Genomic DNA, 19,078 nt, shown 5'->3' with positions numbered 1-19,078 from the left:
ATTTCCAGGCAATTGTCAGGAATTTGTGCGACATGAGAAAAATCCAGCCAGCAAACGGTTTTCGAGTGGAATGAGGTTTTGATGAACGCTGAATTTAACAATGAATGAAGCTGACATAAAGCTGTAAATGTTTAAACATTTACCCACTTTGATTTTGCAGTTGTCTCCTTTTTGGAGCCAATACATTCTTTTTACAGCCTGCAAATGAACATTCTTGCGGGCTCCCTGAAAAGTTTGCAGAACTGAAGCACAAGTGGGTAAGAGGCCCGGCCAAGTCCTAGCTTTGCTACTGCAAGGCTGTGTCCCCCGGAACAACCAGGCATTCAGCTTCTCTGGGCCCCAGTTCCCCCATCTGTAAACAGGCTGGAGGACTCAACAAGGTAATGCACAAAAACCAGCCGGCACCGGGCCCAGAGTGAGCACCCTGTGAATGGGAGCCATCAGGGACAAGAAGCAGGCAGGTAGGAGTGTCCACGACATCTCGATAGAACAAACACCTTTGGGACGTTGCAGCAAAACTGACATAGAGATTTTCCAAGCCTCTGCCCAGCCTCTGACCACTGGGACCTTAGGTGAAAGGAGTAATTCGGCAGGCTCCACATGGAGGCTGCAGTGTGCTGCCAGGATGAGGCCGGTTTGTCCCAGTTTGCCCAGGACTGTCCCCGTTTTAAAATGGAAACGTGGTAGCAACCCAAGGTGGCAGCAACCCGTGTCCGCTGAATAAGAATTGATAAATAACATGTGGTCTAGCCGTACGATGGAATATTATTCAGTCTTAAAGAAGAAGGAAATTCTGACACAGGCTACAACACAGATGAACCTGGACTGGAGGGCATTGTGCGGAGTGAAATTAGCCAGGCACAGAAAGACAAATGCTGGATGATTCCACTTAGATAGGGTCCCTAGAGCAGTCAAATTCACAGAGAGAAAGTAGAATGGTGATTGCCAGGGGCTGGGGGAGGGAGGAATGGGGAGTGAGTGTTTAATGGGTGCAGAGCTTCAGTTCTGCAAGACGGAGAGAGCTGTGGAGGGGGATGGTGGTGATGGTTGCACAACAACGTGAATGGACTTAACGCCACTGAACTCCACATGTGAAAACGGTCAAGACAGTAAGTGCTATGTGTATTTTACTACAAGTAAAAAAGAATTAAAAAATTAACAAACGAAGAAACCTCAAAGGCCCACCTCCCGGCAGCCCCCAGTCCTGGCCAGAGCAAGATGGCTGGTCTCGTGAGTTGGCAGGGAGTGCTCACCTGAGCCAGCAGCCAGTCCACCAGCTTGCTCCCAGGCAGCACCGACTTGTAGGTCTTCAGGTGGTAATCGCGGTCTCTGCGGCAGGAAGAGAAACCACACCAGAGGCATACCGTGAGCCGGCTGCAGAGCAGGGAGGTGGGAGCAGTCCCAAGGTCCCTGCTCGAAGTGCTCAGGAACTAGGGTCTCCGGGCTCTCTAGGCCTGGGGCGCGGGCGGACTGGGCAGGGAGTCCTGGCCCAGATTCCACACGTCACTCTCAGTGTGACCTGAGGCACGTCTGTCCCAATCCAGGGCCCCCTTCTCACCCATAGAGTGAGGGGGCAGGAGCAGATGGCGCTAAGACTCCTCTCTCCAGCCCAGGAGCTCTCAAGCAGGGGCGAATCTGCCCCCCAAGGAACACTCGGCTGTGTCTGGAGACATTTTTGGCTTCTGTGACCTGGCGGGGGGGCAGCTGTACTTACTGGCATCTAGCAGGTAGAGCAGGGAGGCCACTGAGCATTCCCAAATGCCCAGAATGGCTCTCAAACAAAGAATTATCCAGCTCCAAATGTCAGTAGCACGGTGGCTACGGAAAACTGGTGGAGCAGTGAGAAAAACTCTCAATTCATTTTTTCCCTTTTCATTTGTTTTGTTGTTGACATTCATGGGTTCAAAGGCAACAAACTATTCCAATGTGGAAACGCCTGGGGGTGGGGGACGGGGAGTCAGGACTGAGCAGGGGGCAGGGGCCTGCGATATTCCTGGTTGCCTCTGAGGTGAATGCTCTGACCTCTGTGGCCTCTCAGTCTTGGTACTAAGGGTTACGTTGCCCTTACAGGCAAATTGCAATAATTTCTCAGCCTTTGAAGCTGACAAAAATGAGTTTATGTGGCCAGCCCACACGATAAGAGGCCAATAAGCTCCAATTGGGGAGTTTTCCCAGGGCTTTTAGGAGCTGGGGAGCCCAGCAGGTGATGGAGGGGCCCTTCTGGGAAGGGACTAAGGAGGCAGAGGCACAGCAAGAGAGGAACGTGGTTCCCAGGGCCGGACCTCCAACAAGACCGGTAAATGCCGGGAAAGGCCCTTCCTCTCAGCTCCTCTGAGAGGTGATTGATGGGTCAGGATGGGGGACAGAGGACTCTGCAGCTGGGTGAGAATCGAGTCACCATCGCTGTCCCTTCATCCACAGCCATAAGCTTCATGGTAAGGAGAACACCCAATCGCTGGCATGTATATAGCACTCACTACATGTCAGGTGCCATTCAGACTGAATCGTCATGTCCAAGAGGTGTGAGCTCATGCTCATTTCCCGGATGCAGAAACAGGCACAGAGGTCCATTACTATTCAGCATTCACTCATCAAACATTCACCGAGTGCTCTTTTGCCCTAGGCCTGTGCTCTCCAATATGTGGCCATTGTTTAATCAATTAATATTAAGTCAAACTTAAAATCACATTCCTCAGTCTCAAGGGTTGGAGAGCCATGTGTGACTAAAGCTACGGTACTGGACACACAGATACACAGCACTTCTACCAGGGCTGAAAGTTCTACTGGGCAGCGCTGGTCTACGTGCCGTTCAAGGGCCTGGGGACACAGCAGTGAGCAAATTCCACGCCCTTGGTGAGACTGCAATTCAGTGGGAAAGAAAGACGATAGACAGATAAACATAAATATATAACACGTCAACTACTGACAAGTTTCAGGAAGAAAACCAAAGTGTAGTAAGGAGGATAGTGCATACCAGATGGTGACACTTTAGAAAAACGGTCAGGGAAGGCCCCTCTGGTTTGGAGACATTTGAAGGAAGGAAGCCAATTCGCAGGTATGTAAGGGAAGAGCTTGCCAGGCAGAGGGAACAGCAAGTGCAAAGGCCCCACTCCATAGAAAAAACAGTTGAGGCACCAGGAGGGTAAGGAACTGCCCACGGTCACACAGCTGGTACCTTGCAGGCTGAGATTCAAACCCAGCCTGTCTGGCTCCAGAACCGATACCTTTCAGCATGCTGCAGTGTGTCCCCAAAATCAATTCACGTAGCCCTAATAACCAACCTACAAGGTAGGTGCGATTATTAGCCCCATCTGATGGAGAAGGAGACTGGGGCTCAAAGAAGTGACGTTCCCAGCCCAAGGCCACAGAGCTGAGAAGGGGCAGAGGCGAAACGGAAGCTTGGAGAGAGTAACTTACTTGATCACAGGGGTGTAGAGGCTGTGAAGACGGCAGTAAAGCCTCACACCCTGAAAGAGAAAAAGGGGGAGTCTGGGATCAGGCCACATCCTTCAGGGGCCTCCAAATCGAGGCTGCTGGGCGAGGCGGCTCCCAGGACTGAACAGGTGAGTGGGGGAGAGGAGGGGAGACTGGTGGGGGCAGCGGAGGAGAGCAGGACACTGGGACACAGGCCTGCTCTGCAGTGACTGAGGGGTCAGGGTCATGGGGTCAAGGTCGGGGAGTCCCTACCTTGGACATGATGTCCTCCAGCTCACTCCGGGCCTTGTAGGTGCCATCATCGTAGCGGAAGCGGTACATCACCTGCTCATTCTTGAACTGGTGCTTGTCAGAGACTGGAGGGACCCAAGTGGGCGGTGAAGCGGGACCTGTCCCCTCGGCCCCTCCTGACCCACACCCACCATCATCACCCTTCACTCGGCCAGGCTCTGTGCCAAGTGCAGTTTCACCGAACCCCTGCCCCTGCTATGTGCAGAGCCCTCCTGAGACCTGCAGCTTGGGGCTGGAGCTTCTGCAGGTCTCCTGAGAGGTCCACAAGTGCCCCTGATCCAGCCTGTGTGGGGACCCATCTGGCCTGGCACCTGCTTGGAGCTAGATCCCCAAAGCACGTGTTGGGGCCGAGTGTGCTGGGGCTGAGACCACACTGTGGGTTTATGAAGCCATCTCTACACAACGGCCTTGAATTGCCCTTGGTGTTTCTTTCCTTCACTCCCCACTTTGCATCCATTAGGAAATCCCGTAGGCTCTTCCTTCAAAACACTAAGAATCTAACTGTACACTCCCACCCTGTTCCGAACCACCTTCATCTCCCGCCTGGACTATCACAGTTGCCTCCTCGCTGGACGCCCCACTGGCACTGTTGGCACAACAGTCCACCCTCCACACCGCGGCCAAAGGGATCCTGTTCAAGTCTGAGTTTAGGCAGGTCTTTCTTCTACTCGGAACTCAGCAGTTGCTTCACATCTCACTTAAGAGTAAAGCCAAGGGCCCTACAATCCCCTATAAGGTCCCGGACCTCATCCCCTAAACACTCCCCCTGTAGGCTCCACGGCAGCCATACTGGCCTCCTTGTTATTCCAGAACAAACCACCTATACTGCTGTCCTGGGCACTCTGCACTGGTTGTACTCTCTGCCTGGGACCCCAATGCCCACCTGGCTCCCTCCCTCTCTCAGGTCTCGGTCTCACTGTCACCTTCTCAGTGAGGCCTTCCTAACTCCCCTGTTCAAAATTGAACCCCACTCCCTGTTTTCCCTTCCCAAGGACTTATCGCCACCTACATGCACCTATTTTACTTATCTGGCTGATTGTCTGCTCCCCACAACTAGAAGGTTTGGCCCTATGAGGACAAGTCTCCATCTGTCCCATTCTCCCCTGCATGGTCAGTGCCTGGCACATAACAGGCACTCAGCAAACTCAAATGGTTCTTGCCTTTTCTGAAGGAACAGATAGAAAATTCTACTCCCCTGCCCCTGTCTTTCTGAGGGGTTTCCACTCTGCGGGTGCCCCAGCTGAGGGCTGGGGTTTCCAGCCCTGTGAGCAGTTTTTAACACGCGCATCCATGTTCCTGGGCTGCACAGAAGTGTAGAAACAGCCTGTGAGCTCGTGGAAGCACAGCACTGTTGGGGTCTGGCCTGTGCCTACCCTTGGCCCAGCTGGCCCGCCCCACTCACCATGGTGGATAATACCATTCTCCAACAAGGCTTGGCCCAAGTTGACTCCTTCTTCAGTCTTGCTGATTTCACCAATTTCCAGAAGCCAGGAAACAAACTCACTGCCAGGAACAGAAGACGCAGTTGAGACGGCTTGCCCAGTCCTGGGACCCCAGGGACCAGCACTAAGCTGGCCTGACCCCACCCACTCCCAAAATGACAGCTACAACGTCCCACAGAGAAGCAAAGCTCAGGGGCCCACAGCCCTAGGGGCTCTGCTGAGGCCTCATGCTTCTCTCCAGGACCAATGGCAGAGAGGTGAATGGGACCAGACCCCAGGCCCTGCCTCAGGCTCGACAGATGGACGGACGGACGGACACACGGACGGATGGATAGATGGGAGAGAGGATGGGAAGACGGCCAGATGGACACATGAGTGGGCAGGTAAATGAATGGAAAGTGAATGGAAAGAAGGATGACTTGACAGACAAATGATCGGAGGCTGGAAAGACTTGTGAGTAGGTAGGTGGGGGAGAACATGCATGGACTGCTTGGTAAGCGGAAAGATAACTGGGCGGAGGGTGGGGGAATGGATGATGGATGGCTGGATGGATGAACAGAAGGAACGAAGAAACAAACAAGCAGGATGAAACATGGGCCCAGAAAGATAATTGTAGAGTCAGGAGAGTTAATAATGATCCAACCATGTCAGTCTTCTATGGAAAACCCTCCAGTGGGCTTCCCCACTGTTCTCAGGATAAAACCCAAACTCTGCTCACATGAGGACGAGGCCCTCCAGGAACTGACCCTCCTAAATGATCTCACCTCCTATGTCTTTCACTTATTATGCTTTAGCCACACCCACCATCTTCCCCTTCTTAAAAAAATGCCAGACTCCTGCCTTTGCACTTGCTGTTCCCTCTGCTGGAAACACCCTTCCCCAGTTCTTCAGGTTGCCCTTCTTTTTCATCCTTCAAGTCTCAGCTCAAAGGTCACCTCCTCAGAGACGCCTTCCCTGACCACCTCCTCAAAAGTAGTTCCGTATCCCCACACACAACCTATCACATCTTTTGAATACTTATAACTGTCTAAAGTTGTACTGTTTGCCGATTTACTTATGTGTTTATCGACCAGAATGGAATCTCCACGCTGACAGGGATTTTTGTCTGTCATATTCATGGCTCCCTCGAAGCACCTAGAAGAGGGTCTAAATTCGCACAGGAAGGCTCAATAATCATTTACTGGACAAAAGAAGGAATGTACCATCGAACTAGAAGGAATGTTCTGGGATCAGGAGGAAGGTCTCAGGGAGAAAGCAGTGCTCACAGGCCAGGGGAAAGCAGGCAAATCCAACGTGACTACCCAGTGGGGCAGAGGTTCAGCCAGACCCCAAGTCCTGGCTCTTGGGGGCACACTCTGGCCCAATGCAGAGCTCAGCCCACTGGAAGTCAGAAGGAAAAGGCAGAGTCAGGAACCGGAGTGTTTCCGCCGAGCAATCTGTGCTCAATGAAAGCAAATGGCAGCTGGCCAGAGCACAGAGCTCTCCTGCTTATCGAAACCAGCTGTCCCGCCTCCGATTACAGGGCCAGAGGGGGGCAGGGCTATTTTTAGCTTCCCAGTGTGTGCTGAGCAGAGACCTGCCTGTGTGTAGGTAGTGGTCTTTGCTAACGCATTCAGAGATCCCCGGGTACAGGCCCAGCGGGAGCGTAAAAGAAAAGGATTTATTTTCTGGAGCGGGACTCCAGGTGGGGAAAAGATTATTTGGGGTCCTGCCCACCCCCAGTTCCATTCTTTAAGTCCCAAAAAATCAGAGTCGGGGAGGAAGTTTCCAGCAGCAGAGAAGGGTGAACAGATGTTGGATGCCCACTCTCGGAAGCTGGAGACTCAGCATCCGGCTGCCCACCCACTGTCCCAATGGGGGCCGCCTCTGGCATTGACCCGCAGCCCCATGGCAGGAAGGGGGTCAGGAAGTGTCCCAACGGCAGCTGTCAGGGCAAAAAACAGCCTAGAGGACAGCAGTTATGACCTGTGTTTCTGCCCTGAGCTGAGTCTTGCCCCTTTGAGAGGACCCAGGAGGGTTCACAGCTGGCTGGGCAAATTCGGGCAAGCCGCTGTCCCTCTCTGGTCCTCAACAAGGTCCATCTGGCAAGTGGTTCACTCAGGAGCCTTCTGGATTTAACAGGTAGACTGTCTAATCGTAAAATCTTAAGCGTGATCCAGCACGCAAAACCAGATAAAATTCATCTCCGAAGACGGCAGCCCCTCTTCAGTGTGGCCGACTGTGGCCACGTGGGAAGACAAGACATCTTATAGCTTTTCAAGAGAAAGCCGGAAATCCCGCATTTCCTGTGAAATCTCCCAACTGTTAAATGTTGACATTGAGTCCAAACTTTTCTGAAAGCACCATGTGGCCCACGGAAAATACATCTGCAAACTGCGCTGGGTCCGTGGGGCACCGTTTGCCACCACTGGGGTGCAGGGAAGGGTGTTCTAGGCAGGGGCATCAGCATACACACAGGCCTTAAGGTTAGGAAACCAGCGCTCGGGTGGTTGCTGGGGGCTGCAAAGAGCAGCAAGATCCAGTCTTCCAAAAGGATATAACTTGGAACGGTGATTTGGGGACACAGAAAGAAGGTCAGCCTCATTTGGTGGAGAGTTTGAGATTCAGGGAATGGGGGACTTGAGAGTTAGCATGGGTCCAGTTTTCATCCCTCCTTCCTTCCCGGCCCTCAGAATTATTCACCCAGTGAACATGTATTTAGCCGACCATGTGTCAAACCCAATACCAGCGACGGGGGATAGACAGGTATGTCTTTGCCGTCTTCCTAGGAAGGTCCTCTAGCGGAGCCCCAATGTACCACTCGCCACCCAGTCCAAGAATCCCCTTTTGCTTGCCTGTCTCCTCCATGGCCTTGAGCTCCATGAAGATAAGGACTGGGGGTTTAATATTCATCCCTATCATTCCACTGCCTGAGACGCTTCCTGAAGATGTCTGTGGAAATGTCTAACAACTCATTATTGATCAGTTATTATACGCTAATACCCTGCACCTGTGCATGCAGGTATCTTCCATCTCAGACCTTCCATTCTGGCAGACATCAATGAACGACATCTAACCTTTGTCAAACCACAGGTCTTCTCCTTCCAGGAAGCCTTCCCTGACTGCCCCTGATAGACACACCGTCGTACCTTGTCCCGAGCTCTAACAGCTCCTATCGTGCCCTCATTCAGGGCCTGCATGATGGTTCATCCTCATCTCACTCTTCTGCTTAGATTCTCTCAATGGCTTCCCAGAGCACCTAAAACAAAGCCTGAACCCCTCATCCCTGACCTGCCTTGTCTGGCCCCTGCCAACCCCTGTGCCTTGCCTGCCACCCCTCTACCACTCACTCCCTCCAGCCCTACTGGCCTTGTTATTCGTCAACCACTTATTCAAGGGCCATTCCATCTTAGGGCTTTTGCACCCGCTGCTCCCCCGTATCTTTCCATGGCTGGCTGCTGCTTGTTACCCAGCTCTTGGTTAAAATGTCACCTCCCCTGAAAGGCTCTTCCTGATCCCTCTGGCTGAACTAGCACCCCACTTCCTCCTTAGGCCAACCTTATTTCCGTACAGCGTTCATCAACGCTCTGAAGTTCCCTTCTTTATTTCTCTGTATGTGTATTTGTCTATTTGCTGATTCCCCTCCAGTTATCTCTATCAAGGCAGGGATCTTGTCTGGCCTGCTCACTGCTGGCACACAGTAAAGAAACAGTGAATGAAGGAGATGGAAGAATGAATGAATCAATTTTTATCTCCACAGCTAATCTGAGGAACTTAGAGAACAAACGCCACGTTCCTCCCATGATGCCTCCACAATAACATACAGATTTTATTCTTTGTTTTTTTTTCATGTGGCACCTCTGAGCTTTGTGTCTGAATACAGCAGAAACAGGCCCTTAAGCCTAACACACATTTCCATCATTCTTGCCAGTGCTGTGCTGAGCATAGCACACGTGTTTTCTCACTGTATCCTCCAACAATCCCATGAGGCACATTTTATTGTCTCTTGCTAATCGATCATTTAGCAGGCCCAGAGAGGTTAAGAAACTTGCCCAAAGTCACACTGCTAGAAATGGGAGAACCAGGACTTCAGTCCAAGTCTGACTCAAAGCCTAACCTTTGAAGGTTATAAAGATAAATCAGACACTTTTTCAAAAATTCAGAGTACCCTGTCTATTAGTGGAGACAGCTCTGGAAAAAGTAATTCTCAAGGAAAAATAAAATGTGCTGAATAGAGATAAAAATGGATAAATGCAGCAGAGTGCTGTGGGAGAGAGGACTGGGTTCAAACCCCAGCCCCCCACTGGCTGTGTGACCTTGTACAGGACCTTTACCTTCTCTGTGCCTCAGTTTCCTCACCCTTAAAGTGGAGATAACGGCAGGTGACCTCACAGGTTGTGTGAGGGTTAAAGGCATGGCTGCATGCCAGTGCCTGGACCAAAGGAAAGCTCGACAATTGTCTCTGTGGCTGCCGGCTCCTTCCACCCAGGGACACTAGAGGGGCTCGTAGAGAAAGCTCAGGAGCTGAGTCCCGGCAGGGAAGGGTGCCCCAGGCTGGGTGCAGAGCAAAGCCATGCAGGGAGAAAAGTTTTACAGAACAGTCTCCTGCAGGACGTCTGGTCCTTAGAGCCCTGGTTACACAACAAACTCCAATCCTGGCTCTGCTTCAAATGGGCAGTAAAAGAAATCTCCCTAATCCTTCCTGAAGAGACAGAACACTGGCTGAAGCTCTAATCACAGACAGGTAATCCCTTCCGGCTGGACTGTGCTCTCTGAGGGGTTTGGCAAGAGGTGGGCTGAGGGCCTCCAACCCCAGGGGACCAGAAGAAGGCCTCTCCTGAGAGAAAAACCTCCTTTCTGTCCAGGGATTAGGGATTAGCTGATAGAGACCAGCCAGGCTGTCCTTTCCCCACTTCCCACAGCCCATAGGTCTGGGACACACATCTCCTCCATCCAGGAAGCTCGGATGACCCCTGAGCAACAGGCCAACAGGGCACCCTGGTCACCCTTCCAGGGCCCAACCACCCCTCAAGTACCCTGCCTGCTGCCCCACCAACCACAAATCTCAGGCTATGACCAGTCAGCACATGGTCTCCAATGACCCATTCAATATGGATACTTGAGTATACCAGGCATTTCAACCTTAAGACATCCAAACCTCGGCTCCTGCCCCCACACTGTCTCCATATTTTTCCTCACCTGGCTCCAAGGCAACCACAGACGCCCCGAGGGCCTTCCAACTCTCCGCCCGCTCCGTCTCAGACGTCTTTGCTGGTCCCTCCTCCAAACACTGGCAGACCCCCGAGCCCAGTCCTGCTTCCCCTCTCTGTGCACAACCCCTTGCAGAGTCCATCCGTCTTGTGGATTTAAAGACCACTGAAATGTCACATCTCCTGCATGCAGTCTTTTCTTCCTGAGTCAAGGTTTTATATCCAACTAACAAGTCAGTATCTCCATCCAGGAGTCTAATAGTCTCAGTGTAACTGTCCAAACTGAGCCTCTGAGCTCTACTCCTGCCCCCTGAAACCTGCTCCTCCCTCCATCTCTTTACCCTTCCCAGAAAGCAGCAACTCCAACCATCCTGGAGCTCAAAATCCTCAACTCTCAAAATCCTTAACTTTTTTCTCACCCATCAGCAAATGCTGTCATCTTCAGCATGATCCAGAACGCAACCACCTTCCCCATCTCCACCATGAATGTCCTCAATCCTGTTACCTCTTACCTGGTTTATGGCACTATTACAATGCAGTGGTTTTTATCTGAGGCCTCTTCAAAAGCTTTTGGGAAGTGGATGGGGCATAGCTTAATAAATTCTCAGCAAACACCCTACCTTGCAGGCAGACTTCTCCCCCGAGCTGGACCACATGCTTCCTGAGGTCGGGAGCCCTTGGCGTTCTTCCACCCTCTCCAGAGCCCTGACCACCACGTCTAGCTAGCACACAGTAGGGCCTGAAAACAGCCTGACAACTGTATGGGGACTGTATTTCTTCTGCCTCTCACAATCTCCAACCTCCCCTCAACCAGGTGAATGAGATTTAAACCTGAGTTTAAGATCCAATCCCGTCATCCTGTTCTCGAACCCCTTTTTGCTCCTTCATTAAAAACGAAGAGGCAGGGTGTAAAACGTTTTATTGTTAGGAAAACAATGTATTTTCCAAACAGAGAAATTGGAGGTCCTAAGTACTGAAAAGCTTACAGAAACCTCCCCACCCCACTCCTCCTCCTATGTGACACAGGAAAGGAGGCTTCACCAGACACCAACCCTACCAACACTTGATCTCAGACTTCCAGCCTCCAGCACTGTGAGAAAATAACTGTCTGTTGTTTAAGCCACCTGATCGGTGGTACTTTGTCATGGCAGCCCAAGCAGACTGACACAAGGACCTATGTTTGCTCTTCCAGCCTTTCCATCACCTTTCTTAATTAAATCCCTGTGTTAAATACCTCTCTGCTTAAAATATCTATAATACCTTCTCTTTTCTTGAGTGCTAGAGCGATGTTTTTCTATCCAGGGTGGGCAACACATAAGTAGTTTGTGATATCAATTTTATGAGTCTATCTCAGGATTACTTTTGAAATGAATAAAGAAATGATAGAATAGAAAGGATAGGACAGGAAAGAAACAAATATAAAATATAGAACAGAGATTTTCAGAGTGCATCGAGCACAGCGAGTTTTGTGCATCTTCAGCTTCATTCATATATAGTGGTACCTCGGTTTTCGAACGTCTCCGTTGACTAACATTTTGGTTTATGAACACTGTAAACCCGGAAGTAAATGCTTCGGTTTTCGAACACGACTCAGAAGTCAAACATGTCACATGGCTTCCGCTGAGTGCAAGATCCTGAGGTCTAGCTGTTGGCTGTTTTCAAATGTTTCAGAACTTATGGATTACATTTGAAAACCGAGGTACCACTGTATTACAAAGACGTGTGTCACAACATAGCACTTATGGTTTGCAGTGAGTTATGGTCAAAAATGTTTGAAAGACCTGATATGGGGCCCCACCATCCTGCTTGACCTCCAAGCAGTGCTTTAGTGGCTCCGCCCAGAAGGGCCCCTGCAGGAAGCGGAAGAGCTGGGAAGAGCCAGGTGGGAGCAGAAGGCCTGCCCACCTCGGACCTCCAGCCGAGACCTAGGGTGGGGCTACTTACTTGCCAAGGAAGCACTTGGGGACGGTGCTCAGCTTTCTCCTGCGGTCCTTGATCAGGTTCACCTTCTTGTTCATCATCATGTGGTAAAGCTTCTCCCCCTTCTCTGCAATCATGACGTAGGCGTCCCGCTCCATGCCCAGCTTCAGGCCTACAGAGGGGCATGGTCAGCACCGGGGACAGCACTCGTGCCTGGGAGCAGAGGGGAGGCCTGCGGCCCCCCAGCTGCCCAACTCCTGCCACAGCCAGCGGTCATCTATATAGCACTCATTGCATGTCAGTCACTGTCCTAGGCATCTGCCAGTGCCTCCTCGAAAGAACCCTGTAGGGGATGGTGGCGAATCTCCCCCACTTTACAGACGGCAAAGCTGAGGCCCAAGGAGGTTAAGTTCCACAGTAATAAGCAGTCAAGTTTACTCAAGCCTTCAACATGAGGATGGGTTTCCAAATTCAGAGCTTATCAGAAAGCCTGTTGAGATCTTCCTTCCAGCCAGGGATGTAAATCTCCCTATGTCTCCAGATAATACACGTAGGACCCTGACGCAGACCACTGCCCCACATTTTCTACCTGGACCCTGTCCACTCTTGACAGTAATAGCAATGACAAACAATAATAGCAAATGCTATTAGCAGCTACTATATGCTACTCAATCCTTAGGAAACGGACAAGGCAAGTACCATTACTCCCATTTTACAGATGAAGAAACTGAGGCCCAGAGAAACTGAGTGCTCTGTCCAAGGTGGCTCAACTAGAAGTGGTAGAACCAGGATTCAGACCAAGGAAGTTTGGCTCCAGATCTGTGCTCTTGACCACAACATGCATCACCCCTGTAAATGCAGCCCTGAGGTCAGGGTTTGGACAATACCCCAATTCTAATGACTAAGGCCCACTCAGGCCACACCCCCCTCGTGATCACATACGCCCTGCACTGACCACAGCCCTCAATTCTGACCACTAAGATACTGATCGGCCACACCCAGGCCAAGCCAGCTCCTGACGCCCACCTCCAGTCCTGACCACACACTCAGCCCTGATCAGTTGCAGAAATCACGCTTGCCCAATCAGGGCCCAAATTCAGTAGTTTATTTGGGCCAAATGGCATTTTAATAAATGTTGGTGCCATACTTAAAATCAGGAAACAGCACCTGGAAAATCCAGAGGTCTAGCTCTAGGGGAAGAAAAAAATCAAGGGATCTAGCCATGCGGGGCCCGTATTCCCGAGAAAGGATGCTAATTTGTGCTTGGGTAGAATTAGGGAGCGGAGAGAAGTGGATGGATGTGGCGTGCATGTGGAAAGCATAACTAAAGGGACTTGATCTACTGAGTTTGGGGAGCAGGCGGAAATCAGGGATGACCCCAAAGACTTTGAATCTGAGGTCATAGATGAATAAAGGCACCACTCGTGGGCCTGGGATGTCGTGGGGACGAGCAAGCTGGGGGCAGAAGATCTGACGGCAATGAAGAGTTCCGATGAGACACGGTAAGTGTGAGATGTCTATGGCACAGCCTCGTGGTGATTTCAAGTGGACAGGATATAGGTATGAAGGAAACTGGGCCTCAGTTTCCTCCTCTGCAGACTAGGTCAGGAGGATTTTTAGGGACAATGTGTCAAATTGCCAAGTAGGGCCAAATCCAAACCTCACTTAGCAGTATCACAACACACTGCAGCAGGAACGTTCATCCCCACTTATCAGATGACATCACTGAGGTCCGGGCAGCTGAATTAACTTGCCCCAAACACACCAAGCCTCCCTCTTCCCAGTCTGCTGGTCTCTGCACAACAGTCCAGTGCCCACCCCAACTCCACCCAACTATCACACCCAGCCCCATATTTCTTTCTGCGAGCTGCCTCAGAGGTGCCTGGGCCCAGAGAGATTCATGACCACAGTAATGGGCAGCCCCCAAGGACCCTCCTATCACACTGGGGCCCAGGTGAAGGGAATAGAACCACAGAGGAGAAAAGGGCAGATACAGAGCATCTCGCTACCAAGCCTTAAGGGTGAGGGCTGCCCAGAATCCCGGGATGACCAAGCATATCGGCGTGACCTTGGGCAAGTCCCTTCCACTGGGCCTCAGTTTCACCATCTGCCGGGTGGACTAAACCAGATGACGTCAGGAGATCCAAGATACCACCAAGTTATAACACAGTCCCAGGGCACCCTGCCCCTTCAAAGACCTGCTTCTCATAGCTCTGACCTTTCTGGAAAGGACCCGATGCCCCTTCCCTAGGTACAGCCCTAACTCGGCAGAAGTGACCAGCTTGGAGGAAGCCATCCACACCCCAGGGACCCTGGAAAGTCCCCCAAAGCCACCACTCTTCAGAGGCCCAGGAAAGGGCCCAGCCACTCACTCTCACGCTGCTCCCGCTCGCGGATGATGGCGTCCAGCCACTTCTGCTTCTCCTCGGCCGTCTTGGCCATGCAGACAAACCACTTGTTCTTTGCCGTGTTATGGATCTTCCAGCCATTGGTGACGGTGTAGCCATTGCTGTGGTAATCCGCTGATGGGGGCAGGAGGCAGAGGAGGGTCAGCACGGACTGGGCCCCACAACACTGCACATTCCCCACTATACACTTGTGAGGAAGGTGACGGGAAGAGCCTGTCCGGCTCCGGAAAGACAGGGGCATTGACAGAATCAGGATTGGGGAACTGAATTTTCAACCTTCCAGTGCTCACTCCCTCTCCTGGCTATTCTCTGGTGGGAAAGGAAGATGGATAAACAAAGACCCCTCCCAAGCCCTCAATGACAGGGGCTTCAAGACCTCCAAGTCCAGGCACAAACACAGACGTGACTCAAGGGGAGACACTTGCCCGGAGCCTAGGAATGCGTCCCTGCCTCCTTGCCCATGTCATTTGGGCCCTTGGACTACTTGAAGCCCTACGGCCAGCCTGATGATGCCACGCTCGGGGTCCTCACGCACAGCTGACTGAGAAGGGATTATTAGCAAACCTCTGAGGACACGCTGGGATTATCCAGGGAAGTGGGTTTGGGGTCCTGCCTATACCCGGAATCCAAGGAGGGGGCCACAGGTTTTGTAAGACCATCAAAAGCGTCCGTGGCTCAAAACCAATTGAGAACCCTGCCCTAGAGAAGCTCAAGAACACGTATACCAAGAGGTTTACACAAGAATGCTGCCCATCACGTCCATGATAAAGTGAACAGCAGAAACAACCCAAATGCTCATCATAAAATAGGTAAACTATGGACAATTCATGCAACGGAACAGTATACAGCAGTGAAAACCAACAAGCTAGAGAGAGCTACGTGCAGAAACATGGACAAACCCGACCAACATGGGGTTGAATGAAAGAAGCAAGAGGCAAAAGAATACACCCTATTTTATGACCATTTAAAACATATGTAGAATCATATTTAAAGACATTTAAACATATATACAATAATATAACCACATGAACAAGGTTTGAAAACAGAAATCTTGATTAAAATATTTAGTAACGTACACTGAGGAGATTAAAATATTTTTAGAAACCAAGAAAATGATCATCACAAAATTTGGACACTGGTTCCTTCTGAAGGGAAGGAGGCGCTGTGACCAGGGAGGGAGGGGTGTGGGAGGGGCTTGAGGGGCGTGGGAGGGGCTTCTGGGGCGTGGGAGGGGCTTCCTGGGCGCAGGCGGTTTTACTTATTAACTTGAATCGTGACTACCCAGGGATTCATTTTACATGCGTAAGTTTTAGGCGCTTTTCTGTACGTAGGTTACATTTCAAATAAAAGAGGAAAAAAACACTAACTGAAACCGATTATGCCATGGAGCTGGTGGGGCTGGGCTCGGGCAGGGCTCAGGGGCGCGGCCTACCTGTCCCATCTTCCACGTTCTCCACCTCCATGACTTCAGTGTTGATTCGACCCCTGAAGATGTAGAGGGAGCCGTTGATGGATTTGGTCCTCTTGGTGGATTTCTTTCCCCCGGTGACCCTGAAAGATGGTGGGAAGTCATTCCTTATGCCTCACCTCATGGGGGTTCAAATGTCTTCAACAGGGCAGAGGGAGAAAGGGCAGTAATGTGGGAGGGCGCCCAGGGATGGGAGAGCACTGCACCGGGGTCAGGAACATGGGGTTTTGGCTGGTAGTTGGGTGACTTCTCCCCTCCCAGCTACAGTTTCCTCATCTGGAAAATGGGCTAGTAGTCTTGCTGACCTCACAGAGTTCCTTCTCAGCTAACCGGGGACACTGATGAGAAACTAACACGAAGCAACAGAAACCCATTCTTCTTGGCTAGAAATGGGTAGAAGCTCTCAAAGTATCTAACAAACAAGTAGTTCCTGAAATAAGACCAAAGTGGAAAGGAGTTTGGAGCAGGCAGTCCATCCATCCATCCATCCATCCACATCCACCTACCCACCACTCATTCATTCACTCAGGTGAATTCTATCACTTGCCCATTTAGTCACTCAACAAACATCTGACCAGCACTTCCTGTGGGAGAATACTAAGTTGGGACCAAGGGGAGTTGCTCACCCCCGCCTTCAACAGCACTTAGAGAACACCTACTGGGTGCCAGGCAGTCTGCTAGGTGCTGGGGCTGTAGCAGTGAACAAAACAATGTCATTGAGAACTCATCTTCCAGTAGGAGGCGGGGAGGGGCAGGGGGCACAGAGACAGAGGCTACGTAAAGAAGTCTAACACACGTCAGAAGTCAGAAGTGCTAATGTTGTGGTTAAAACAAAGCAGAGAAGGAGCCCTCACAGCTTGGAGGCCCCCTCTGCTCCACCAGGTGGGCGATGGCTCACCGAAAGCCAGCTGTGTGCGTTCCCAAACCTGTTTGCCTGATGTGCACCTGTCACTGTCACTGGGTAAACTAAATATTATATACGCTGAGGACATATGACTGTGGAAAGAGAGTCGTGTCTCTGAAAATTGAGTGGAATGTTTCAGAAAGACGTGAGAAAGGTGAGCAGCTTGTGCGTTGAGAGTGAACTTAACCTCAGAGACGAGGCCTTGGCTCTATATGAAAAGAATCTTTAATGAACGCAACGTTTATGTTTTTAATGAAAACACTTAAGGTTTGTAAAACAAATAATAAAACACAAATATGGGTGGGGGGGTGTGACTTTAATTGGGGCGGGGGAGGAGCAGGTGGTCGCGGGCCTCCCTAAAGAGGTGACACTGAAGTAAAGTCCTGCATTAGAAGGCTCTGTGCAGAGGCGCATTCTAGGCAGGGGACAGATGCCACGGCCTGCCATGTTGCAAGGAGCAGTGAGGAAGCCGGCATGGCTGGAGTTGCCTGGGCGAAGGGGAGTGTGGGAACAGAGTGGCCCCACGGGCCAGGTCCTGCAGGGTCCTGTGGGCAGTGGTGTGTGTGTGAGATGGGAGTCATGGAGGGCTTGACCAGAAGAATCACATGATCGGATTAAGTTTTGAAGGACACCCTCGGACTGACTGTGGAAAACCCACTGTAATAGGGCCAGTGGGAAGCGGAAAGACCCAGAGAGGAAGCCACGGGGAGCGTCTGTGTGCACCTATCTGTACATACGTATGCATATGTGTGTGTGCATATACATATTTGTATGAACTTTTAATTGAAGTGCATAATATCCATACAGGAAGAAAAGGCTCAAAGAAGTATATGGTTCAATGAACTTTGTTACAAAGCGAACACACCTGTATAAACATTTGAGACCCCCCCAGAGCCCCCTCATCGTGCCCCCTTGTGATCGCTCCCCCACACACACCCACAAGGGTAACCACAGTGCTGACGTATAACCCTGTGTCTTGGCTTGGCCTGTTTTGAACTTCGCAAACATGGGATCACAAAGGTGATGGTGATGGACGTGTGGGATGCTTCTCGTATGGTGCCACTGCGAATGTGCTTGCTTGCACACGTCTTCTAAAGAACATACGTGCACATCTGCTGGGGTTATCTACCTAGGAGTTGAACTGCTGAGTTATAAGGAATGCACACAGTTGGCTTTGCTAGATTACTGCCATGCTGTTTTCCAAAATAGTTGTACCAGTTCCCCCACCCCTAGTAGAGCAGGAACATTCCAGCTGCTCCATATTCTCCGCAACTGGTACTTAAGTACCATTTTGGCCGTGCTGCTGTCTTCTTTTGTGAAATGACTGTCCTCTGACCATCTTTCTGTTGGATTGTCTGTCTTTTTCTTAATGATTTACAGTGGGAGTCGGTACACCTTCTCTGAAAAGGGCCAGGTGGTAAACATTTCCAGTTTTGTGGGCCATATGGTCTCTGTCTCAACCACTCAACTCCGCCCCTATGGCATGAAAATATCCATAGACAATACAAAAACGAATGAGTGTGTCAGTAGAACTGTATTTATAAAAAATTGACAGAGGGCCAAATTTGGCTTCCAGGACTTCTTCATATATTCTGGATATGAGTCCTTTGTCAGTGATATGCATTACAAAGATCTCCTACTTTGTACCTTACCATTTCACTCTCCTCATGGTATCTTCTGGTGAACAGTTCTTAATTGTAATGCAGTCTAGCGAATGTATTTTTTCCTTTATAACTATACTTTTTGTCCATTTTATGAAATCTTTCCTTATCTCAGATCGTGCTGATAGTCTCCTATGCCTTCTTCTAGAAGCTTTATTGTTTTACTTTGCACATTTAAATCTATGAGCCACCTGAAGTTGATTTTTTCCCCATCAGATATTAAACTAACCCTGTGTCATTTATTTATCTACCCTGGAGTTTTTGTTGAAATTCAAATAAGTGCTTACATAAGATTCTACTTCTGACTTGCTATTCTATTCCATTGATTAATTTGCCTCTTTTTATACCAAGACCACATCA

General features: G+C 50.5%; 1 protein-coding gene across 1 annotated transcript in view; it reads right to left on the bottom strand.

Annotated features, from left to right (window-relative positions):
- Positions 1–19,078, bottom strand: part of PREX1 (phosphatidylinositol-3,4,5-trisphosphate dependent Rac exchange factor 1) — a 178,627-nt gene that overhangs the window by 45,933 nt on the left and 113,616 nt on the right. The window contains exons 8-14 of the mRNA XM_088789076.1: positions 16,118–16,236; positions 14,650–14,799; positions 12,302–12,449; positions 5,129–5,229; positions 3,688–3,791; positions 3,418–3,467; positions 1,254–1,329 (exon numbers count right to left, since the gene is read on the bottom strand). Coding sequence (XP_088645202.1) covers positions 1,254–1,329; positions 3,418–3,467; positions 3,688–3,791; positions 5,129–5,229; positions 12,302–12,449; positions 14,650–14,799; positions 16,118–16,236 — 748 coding nt within the window. The remainder of the gene's footprint in view (positions 1–1,253; positions 1,330–3,417; positions 3,468–3,687; positions 3,792–5,128; positions 5,230–12,301; positions 12,450–14,649; positions 14,800–16,117; positions 16,237–19,078) is intronic.

This window comes from Rhinolophus sinicus, chromosome 13 (assembly GCF_057876585.1).
Source record: "Rhinolophus sinicus isolate RSI-liver-muscle chromosome 13, RSI-T2T, whole genome shotgun sequence".
Lineage (NCBI taxonomy): Eukaryota > Metazoa > Chordata > Mammalia > Chiroptera > Rhinolophidae > Rhinolophus > Rhinolophus sinicus.
The sequence above is the reverse complement of the archived record's forward strand: the minus strand, read 5'-3'. Positions and strand labels throughout refer to the sequence as shown.